Source organism: Echinops telfairi, unplaced genomic scaffold, assembly GCF_000313985.2.
Source record: "Echinops telfairi isolate 266 unplaced genomic scaffold, ASM31398v2 ScPeMD7_2;HRSCAF=8, whole genome shotgun sequence".
NCBI lineage: Eukaryota > Metazoa > Chordata > Mammalia > Afrosoricida > Tenrecidae > Echinops > Echinops telfairi.
In genome coordinates, this window is record NW_022103898.1 from 12,116,436 (window position 1) to 12,126,339 (window position 9,904).

The window sequence follows — 9,904 nt, forward strand, 5'->3', positions numbered from 1 at the left end:
GGGAGGGGGCCGCTCTGGGGACCCTCCGCGCAGCCGGAGCGAGCGCCGCGTCCGCCTCGGGAGCCCCCGCCGGGTTGCGCTGGGCGCCGACACCGCACTGGAGGGTGGAGGGTCGGCGATCGGACGGGGCTGCCCACGGCACCGGTGCGGACCTGCGCCCCGCCTCCACAAGCCCGTTCGCAGCCCGGAGGAAGGGGGCGGTCGCGGACCGAGCTGGGACCTGGCTTCAGGCGCTGCCAGGTCGCTCGCTGCTCGCTGGTGTCTGCCAAGTTGGGTTTAACTGGTGAATGTGACCGAGCCGCGGTCCCTGGCCTGCTTCCCTCTGGAGCAACAAAAACTCTTACTGCCACCCTCCCGCCCCCACTTCCGCAGGAGACAGAGTCACTATGGCCCCCTGCGCACTGTCCAGACGCCAGGGGGCCAGGACGCACGTCCAGTTAACCCCTGGTGCCCGCGAGGCGCGGGGTTTCCCTGATAACGGCTAGAGGAAGGGTGAGAGAAGTGAGTCCAGTCTGTGAGAGGGTCATTTGAACTCCCCGGGACTCTTCCTGAGGAGCCCTGGTAGCCAGCTGGAGCAGTTGGTTACACATCGGGCTGCGCTGCCGGAGAGAGAGGAAGCTTTGTGTGCCAGTCGGGATCCGCAGCCTCGAGAACTCAGTCGAGGGTCGCAATGCCTAGGAATCAACTCCAACTCCATGGCAGTGTGTGGGTTTGGGTTTGGGCTTTGGGGCCTTCCTGCCTTCCTTCCCGCCCCAATCCCCTCATTCTCCCCATCCCCCAGCCCCTTCACTGGATGACTGGGATCCGCTTATAAAAGTGAGGGGGCAGGGGAGAAGGCTTTACATTTTAAGGAGGATCAAGTTCTTCTGTTGCCAGGATGAGAGGACTGATGGCTAATTTCTTGCGCTGAGCCAAGAAAGGGCCACACACACCCCCACCCCCTAGGTCACCTCTCCAAGAGTCCTTCCTGTGCCCTGTGTAAATACAGACACCCTACTCCCCCCTACATCCACACTTCCCATTCAGCCCCAAAGACCCCACCCCAATTCAAAACAAGACTTTTCTGAATACAATTTTTAAATTATTTTATTGGGGGCTCGTACAATTCTTATCACAGTCCATACATACGTCCATTGAGTCAAGCACATTATGTACATTTGTTGCCCTCATCAATCTCAAAACATTTGCCCTCTACTTTAACCCTTAATATCATTTGCTTATTTTCCCCTCCCTCCCCCTTTCCCCCTCCCTCATGAACCCTTCATAATTCATAAATTATTATAGTTTTGTCACCTGAATACAATTTTTTTCTGAATACAATTTTTAAGAAGAAACCTGAGCAAAGGAATGAAATGAAATCACCTAATTCCATCACCATGGACAGTGATACTAAAATATGCCACGTTACATCCTGTGTTATAACTGATTTCAGTTGATTCTCTGATGCTCTCAAACATTTTTAAAAAATCATTTATATTCTTTTTTAATATGATCATTTCAAATATGTTTACCACCCCTAATTCACTCTCTTTATAGATCAATCATATGCAATTGATGAACATTAAAAATGATAACACAAACAAAATGCATGACACAGGTGCTGCTAATATGCCAGATGAGTTTGGGCCAGTTCTTAAATCTCTTAAAAAGATAGGGTTTTGTTTGTTTGTTTAAAGGGGGTTGCCCAGATCCTACAAAAACTAAGAAAGTACTCATTAGAGATTGGAAGCGCGAAATTGCTTAACTCAAAAACATACTGCTATTGAGTCAATCTGCATCCTAGTGACCAGCTGGGAAAGGAGTAGAACCCCACCACCACCACCCCCGCCCCACCACCCCCCATGGGTTTCTGAGGCTGTAACTCTTTTCCGGAATAGAAAGCCTCTTCTTTCTCTTGAGGAGGAGCTGGTGGTTTTGAACTGCTGAGCTCATTGTTGACAGCCCAATGTGTAACCCATAAGCCATACGACTATTTAACTCTGAACCATTGGAAATGTACTTCTATATCCAACAGCAATAACAATAAAAGCCAGTGCTCGATTTGGCTGGGGAAGGGGCATCAAACTTAAACAGTGGTCTGGGAGGTCCATGCTCTAAGCAAAGAATCTGAAGTGGAGGGGTGGGGCAGAGAATCAACAATAACAAAACAACCCACTACCATTGAGTCCATTCTAAGTCATTGAGACCCTGTAGGGCCAAGTAGAACTACACCTGTGGGTTTCCAAGACTGGAACTGCTTTACGGGAGTAGAAAGCTTTGTCTTTCTTCCTCAGAACTGCTGGTGGTCTTGAACTGCTAACATGGTTAGCAGCCCAACATGTAACCCATTACGCCACCAGGACTCCCTTACTCAAGGAATACAGAAGGTCAATGCCAAAGAATGACACAATATTTTCAAGGTCACTCAAGTAGGCAGGCCTTCAGACACGGTCCACGTTGCATCTGTCCCAAGAGACTTCTTGGCCTTTCCCCCTGAAGCATATCGTGCACCATCTTCTGCATTAGCAAAAACCTGCCTTGGCTATCCATAGAACACAGTGAGAAGCCTAGTTGAAGTAATCATTGTTGTATTGGTGGCAAAGGTGACAAATATGTCCTTTCTCTATGAGCTGGGTGAGGTCAACCATGGGGATCGATTGGGGTCTGAGATTGTGAATCCCAAGGGAAGGACACGGGCAAACCTGTCCAGGGCACTTCAATCCTGTTTCTTCAGCTCAGAGCTCCGGGACGCCCAGTTTGGGAGCATCCTCATCCTGGGAGTGGAATCAGTGGCAGGGGATGAGGCTTAAATAGCCCTGGGGGTGTTATGCTTAAGTGCTCAGCTGCAACTAAAAGGTTGGCAGTTCCAATCCAACAGCCTCTCTGAGGCAGAAGAGAAGCTGTCTGTTCCCCTAAAGATGTACAGCCTATGGGGCTGTTCTATTTTGCCTCTAGGGTTGCTATGAATCGAATTACAATCAGCTGGGTTTTCATAGGCTGAAAAATGCCCCTATAGAACCACATGACCTTTCCCTACATATCGTTACCCTGCAGGGCCCAGAGCCAGGTCCTCCCCAGGAATCAGGTCCTCTCTCTGCCCGATCCTGATTCCACTGCCCAGGCACTGGAAGCTCTGCTCACCCTTGACCCCAAATGGACTCCCAACAGGTCCTGCAAATATGCATGCCAATTACAGGGAGTGGTGACTGCCCAAAGAAGGAATTGGATTCTAGTCCTTCCACTTCAGGTAGAGAAAGATTCCCCCACCCACAGGGCTTCCTCCTATCCATCTGCTTCTGTCTGGGTCCGCTTCCTGGGTCAGGTAGCAGCCAAAGGTGCCCCTATCTGCTGGGCTCAGGCCGAGTGTGCCTACCCTAACTCCGGCATCGTCCTCCCCCACCTGCCGAATGGAGCCTGAACCCTTCAAGTGGAGCTACAGAAGGAACTGCCCGGCTGCCCCTTCCTGAATTTCAGATGTCTTGTAATCCTTCCTTCTCTCAGCAAGGCGCCAACGTATCCGCCCCCTGTCTCCTCTGCCTGGCCCCCGCCCCCACCAAGTCTGTGTCACCAAAAAGCGTCCATTGATCCAGGCTTAAAATAACCCCTGGCATCTGCAGCGAGCACCGCGGGGAGGGCAGAGGAGCCGTCTCTGCTCCTGAAGGGCACCCGCACCGCCCCCAGCTCCGTCCTTTGGCAGCTCAAGTGTGCGGGTGTCTTGAGTTGCGCTGCGGGGCTGGCGTGGCTTCAAGACCTTCCTGTACGGACCATGCACATGTGTGTACCTGTGTGTGTCGGTGTGTATGGGCCTAGGCACATGCTGGTTACCTGGCCTTAACTATGGAAGGCCGAGGGCCCATTGAGGCCTGGGCATTAGGAAAAATCTGAGCTGGGCCTTGGTTTACTCATTTCCGATGGTGGATGGCCAGTCTGCAGGCTCTGCCCAACCCAAAGAGAAGGGATTTGAGATTTGCTCGAGAATTCCAAGGCTGGAAGCAGGGAGGTGACATTTCTGACTCGCATTTGGCCAGGAAGGGCCAGGGTCTGGCCTGGAACCTGCCCAGCGGGCATGATCGGCTTTCTGCTGGTTCTGCAGTGGTAGAGGGGCCCAAGCCCAGGGGAAGCGCCCTCTCCATCCTCAAAGTACACTCCCCAGTGCCTCACTGGACATGCCCCAGCGTGCTGAGCCCTGGAACTCTGAACCGGATGTGGATGTTCTCTTTCTGGACGTCTTTCAGGCCCCACCCCTGTCCCCCAGCTATGCTAACCTTTATTTGGAAGCCAGGCTGACCTAGCTTGGGCTCCTTCTCTGCTCGGGCCATTCAGACGATCTAGGTGCCCATTTTCCTCACCTGCAAGATGGGCAGGCAGGCCCTCTTGGGCAGGGTTTCAGGGAGAAGCCAGTGAGGCCCTCGGAGAGTCCCCACCAGAGAACCGTGTCGCCACAAGCTAGCCCAAGCCTGGAAGCCCTCACACCCAAGCCCACTTCGCTTGCTTCCATTTCCTGGAACTAGTGGGTGACCCAAGAAGCGGAGATTCTGGGGCATTCTGGACTCCCTGCCAGCGCAAATGGAGGGCCCTGGAGGGGGTCGAAGGGGGAGGGCCCGCGGCTGCCTTTGTCTCCGCTGCAGCTCATGACTCAGGCTCCAGCTGCCCGTGGGAGGGAGGGGGCGCCCGGGCTCCTGAGGTCGCGGGGAGCGGCGAGATTGGGGGCGCTGCGAGCTGGGGCTCCCCATCCCCCACCTGCCCTCTCACAGCCCGCACCCACCCTGCCACACGGAGCTCTCCGCGTGGACCCCCACCATCAGTCGCCCCCTTTAGGACACCCAAAGGCCCGAGGGAAAGGCCTAGCAGAAGCCACACAGTGATTATCTGGGAAGGGTCCACCCGCTCGCTCGGGGGCACCACTCAGGGCAGCTGCGAGCCCCGGGGACGCGTCGTACACCCCATACAAGCACACCTGGCCCCAGAACCACAGTACTGCCGTCCCTTGCTTCCGGGGCCCGGCAGTGTCTGGCACCAGTGCGGAGGGCTGAGGCTTAGAGAGGTGGGGCTGTTGGTTTTGACCCCGGCCCCTCCAAGTTCCTCTGGCCACGCCCCTTCCACCGGCCCCGGATTGGGTTTCACTGGCCCCTCCCCTTACCATGGCCCCGCCTCTCCACACGGAGCGCGGTCTCCAATGGGCGCCCACAGGTCCGAACGCCCGGGGCCGGGCTCAGACAGACTTTCACCCATCCCGATGCCGCTGACACTGTCTGGGATCTGGGCAGATCCCCCCAGGCTGGGTCCCAGCAAGCGAGCTCCGGAGGACCACCAGCCTCCTGCTGGCCAGCCCCCAGGACAGGGTCTTTGCGGTCTGCCAGGGGGCACAGCGGGGGGGCCCTGGCTGGGTGAGGGCGAATTTGGCCTGACCCGCCCACAGCACAGCTTCCGACCCGACCTGTAGAGGAGACTGGGAAGGTGAGGCAGCTTGGCCAGCCCCCTCTCACTCCTTCTCTCTGCACCTTTGTGCCCGCCAGGTCCCCCAGACCAGAAGGTACTTTTTCTGCCACTGCCCAGCTGGGCAGACCCCTCCTCCCTGGGCCCAGGACCTAGTCACGTTCACTTGGGGACTTCCCTGTCCCACCATTATGTCTATCCCTGCAGGCTTGACCAGGAGCCTGTGTGTCCTTGGGGCTGGAAGCAGATTGCTGACCGGCCCTGGGAGCTCCCTTCCAGGGGCAGGGTTTGAGCATTGGGGCCTCTGGAGGCACTCCAGGGGGGTGAGGTGGAGAACCTAGTTGCCCCACGACTTCTGTACCCTCCCAAGAGGGCTAGCCTGCCCTCAGGAGCCAAGCAGACAGAGACACAGGCCATGAGAGATGGTACCAGCTTTGAGTGGTAGTGCGCTGTGGGGGTGGGGATGATGTCTGCAGGAGATGGGGCAGGCCCCGCCTCCTGGGCCCCACCAGCTGGGCATCCCCACCGGTACCCTGTGTCCCCAGCCCAGAGTGGCCGCAGGAAGTGAAAAATGCCTGTAGGCAGCCAGAGGGGAACTGAAACTTCAAACAGCCCCCGCCCCTACCTGCTTGGGCCCTGGGGACCTCAGGGAAAGCAGTCCCTACCCCCCACCCCACCCCCCACCAGTTGGCCAGAAAACCTGGCTCCAATCCAGGCTGGGGGAGGGGCCTATATCCCGCCAAGTTCTGCCAGAGTCTCCCCTGTATCTCTCCTGCCCCAGAGTGGTGGTGAAAGAAGGGTGGGGCCTAGGCCGGCCCAGAGAATGGGTCACCCTCCTTGTTCACTGCCTTGGGGACAGCAGGGCGGCCCCCCAATGGCTGACTGCTCACGGAGAAAGTTTGCACATCTGAGGAACCTCCTGTGCAGAGTGCTGACAGACAGGAGAAAACTCCACGACAAACGTGACGGTCAAAGTACAAGCTCATAGAATGACTGTAATTACGTAGAAAATAACCCCCAAGACACAGGTGGCTGGGGTGGCCCGATTAGAAGTTATTTCTGTAGGCCCCCCCACTCGTGGGCTCCACTCTGGAATTTTCCAAGTTGTCTACCAAATACCTGTCTTCATTTTTAATAAGAAGTATTCTTTTTTTAAACAAGCACAAACACACCCCAGCCTGGCTACTGCTGGGAAAGTCCAGTTGAGGCAGGCCCTGGTGGTGAAGGCTCCTTAGAAAATAACCCACTGGACAGGAGAGGCCGTGCCCACCCTTAACCCCACCCCCCACCCCCAATGCCCTGGTCTCTGCACCTGGTTCTTCGCAAAAGAAAGTCCCTTCCATTGTTTGCTGGGCAATGCTGACCACAAGTCCTTGCCCTCTCTGGGCCTCAGTGTCCTTCTCTGTAAAATGGGTGAGGGTGAACTCCCTAGGGTCTCTTGCAGACTTCTGAGGCCAGGAGAATATTACCTTCAACCCCTGCCCCCCTACTTTTCAGAGGAGGAAACTGAGGCCCAGGAAGTTTGGTGCCAGCCAGGGCTTCAACGGGGCCAAAGTTTGCATGTCTGGGTCTCAGGGGTTTTACCCACTCATTTCACCTCCAGGGGTCAGGCGGACAGGGATGGAAAAGGTGAAGTGTCAGAGAGAACAAGAATAAGTGGTGGCCAGGGACAGCTTAGACTCCCTCACTCAGGCACAAGGAAGGAGGCGAACAGCTGGCCCATTCTGGACCTGCACCCCCTCATCCTCTGCCTGTCACTTGACCTCACCCCAGCTACCTGGCTCCCAAGGGCCAGGGTCTCTGAGAGGGTTGAGGAAGGAAGTGACTGGGCAGAAACGTGGCAATGAGCGCTAAGGTCCTGGGGTTCCATCTGCTGCTGGCCGCTGACCAAGCTAGAAAGCAGGTAAGCAGGAAGCTAGCTGTCTGCCAGGCAGCTCTGGTGGGCAAGTCAGGGAGAAGCGGGCAGAGACCATTGGCTGCAAGTCTGGGATATAGCTCCGCTCGACAAGGTGGGACGGAGAATCTTTTTACAATTTATTTTGTTGTGGTAGAGACTATACACAGCAAACCAAACACACACCAACACCGCTGTTTCTACCAGTCACCATTTAGTGACACAGAATATTCTTTCAGGTGTACAACCATGTCCACCCTCCTTTTGTGGGTGGTTCCTCCCTATTTACATAAACTCCCTGCCCCCTAAGCTTCCTGTCGAATCTTCCTAGTAGTTGTCCATTTGCTCCTGTGTAGACAGTTCTTAGAAGAGCAGGGTGCTCACGGCTGTCACTCTTTACCAGTGACGTGTGGTTCTCAGACGACTTCAGGGGATCTTTTTGGTTCAAGGGTTAAAGAGAATCTTTGGGCAATGCTTTCAGGGGTTCATCCAGATTTCGTGGCTCCAAGAAGTCTGTAGAGGATCCTCCATGAGGATCTGAAATTCTGGTCTGCATTTCCCTGCTTTTGATCATCAGGATTTTTTTCTTAAATCTTTGATCAAAACGCACAGCTCCATTTTCTGACTCCCAGTCCAGTGCTCCTTCAAAGGATGCTAAGCCTTGGCAACTTCCAAAGAAGGGTAGAGTCCAGATCAGGAGGTTGGAGCCTATGTCGGAGGGCAAGCAGGAGAGGCATTGGCTGACAATGCACAGTGGGGTGTCCAGAGGGGACAGTGATGGTTTGGGCCTAGGCCCTAGTAGGGCCAGAGGCAGCAATGCCAGAGGAACAGCTCCCACTAGAATAGTGGGGTAACCCTCAGGGCCGCGGTGGAATAGCCGAGTGACCTCAGATTCAGGGCTGGTGCTTGGGATAGGCCTCAGAAAGAGTGGAGCTTGAGGGACATGGGACAGAGCAGGTTTGAGGTCACGGGTCTGTGCTGGGTAGGTCTTTGAGGTCCTGGACTCCAACATCTGGACCGTGGCTTAGAGTCAGCTGGGACTCAGGGTGTTCTCTGAGGACAGTGCTTGCCCTCACCATAGTCTCTGCACCCGGCCCCAGAGGCTGCGTGGACTTCCAGGCGCAGGCTTATGGTTCTGGAAGTTGCCCGGCTGAAATACTGAAACACTGGCCGCCATTGAGTCAAGGTCGAGTCATAGAGACCCGCTGTGGGTTTCCAGGACTGTAATGTTTTACGGGAGTAGAAAGCCCAGTCTTTCTCCCAAGGAGCTGATGGTGGCTTTGAACTTCCGACCACGTGGATCACAACCCACTGTATAACTGCTACACCACAGGTTGGGCTGAGCCCCTGGTCAACCCCAGGATACAGATACCTGAGAATCAACACAGTCCTGGCTACTTTCCATCCCCAAATCCCACAGCAAACGAAGTTCACGACTCCTTGCCTCCCCTTTGCATCCATTCAAAAGCAGGAGACAGAGCTCTGAGAACTGGTGTCAAGAGACACGAGACCTACTTACAGATAGGAGTCCCCCGGTGGCGCAGAGGGTTAAGGACTTGACTGCCAAGTGCAAGGCTAGAAGTTTTCAGCCAACCGGAGGGGCCTTCAGAGGGCTCTTGGAAGCTGTGGGAACCGAAGGACCCCTTCCCTACTCTGCAGCACACGGAGCTGTACAGAGTCAGGGTCAAGTTGACAGGCAGCTGGTTTGGGTTTTTTGATTGGGTTGCAAGCTTAACTGCTGGCCATCTTATCTCTTATCTTCATTACGGTCACCCTGGCAGGGCTGTCGAAGATGGTACAGTCCGAAGCCCCGCGCCAACACAGGAGTGGTCCCTGCAGGCGCACCCCTGGTGTGCAGTGTCTGTGGTTCGCCAGGGCTCAGCAGGAGGGCATCCTGGCTCCCAGGAAGGGGCAGAGGGGTGCTGGGGTGAAGTGCTCATTCAACTTCTCCCCCTTCCTGGCTGGCAACCCACAGGGAGGGCAGGGCGCCCTCCTGCCCCTCCATGGCTACAGCTGCTCAGGGCCAGCTGTCTTGGTGGTCACCAGCTCGGTGGAGCCCAGCTCGGTGGCCGGCACGGGGACACTGTGGCCAGGTGGGGTGGTGTCTGGGTCTTCAGGTGGAGGCCAAACAGGGGCTGTGGCATTGGTGGGTCCAAGGGAGAGGACGATGACATGGTCCAGGGGCTCTGTGGGCCAGGAAATGATGGGTGGGGAGCAGTTAGGGCTGGGTCACAACCTCTCCCACACTCCAGGTTCTAGAATCTTTTTCTGGGCACCCCTCAGACCCAAGAAGGATACAGGAAGTGTGAGTGTGGCAGGGGGTGGGGGGTCCAGAAGGCCTGGAGAGTGGGGAGTGCTGACAAGACAGACAGGAAGTTGGGGAGCCCAGGCTGGGGGTACCGCAGAGATGCTTGACCTTTCAGGGCAGGCTGACAGCTGTCTCTTCCTCAGATGGGATGGGGACAGAGCTGTGGCTCTCACTGGGACTAGGGTCTCAGCGGTAGGCAAGACTGTGTCTCCCCCTCAGTCCTGCAAGCTCTTACCCTGAACCAGCACCTCCCTCCCCTTCAGACTTCCTCCACTCCCAGGGCCCTG

At 55.9% G+C, this 9,904-nt stretch overlaps 2 protein-coding genes across 2 annotated transcripts in view; both read right to left on the bottom strand.

The window, feature by feature from the left end:
* The window catches only part of SHISA8 (shisa family member 8), a 13,787-nt gene extending 5,301 nt beyond the window's left edge, over positions 1-8,486 (bottom strand). The window contains exons 1-4 of the mRNA XM_030885774.2: positions 8,386-8,486; positions 5,120-5,358; positions 4,864-4,989; positions 99-262 (exon numbers count right to left, since the gene is read on the bottom strand). Of these exons, the coding sequence (XP_030741634.1) occupies positions 99-262; positions 4,864-4,989; positions 5,120-5,358; positions 8,386-8,486 (630 nt within the window). The remainder of the gene's footprint in view (positions 1-98; positions 263-4,863; positions 4,990-5,119; positions 5,359-8,385) is intronic.
* Positions 8,487-9,316: 830 nt separating this feature from the next.
* Positions 9,317-9,904, bottom strand: part of TNFRSF13C (TNF receptor superfamily member 13C) — a 1,452-nt gene continuing 864 nt past the window's right edge. Inside the window, exon 2 of the mRNA XM_004700692.1 lies at positions 9,317-9,495. Within this exon, the coding sequence (XP_004700749.1) occupies positions 9,317-9,495 (179 nt within the window). The remainder of the gene's footprint in view (positions 9,496-9,904) is intronic.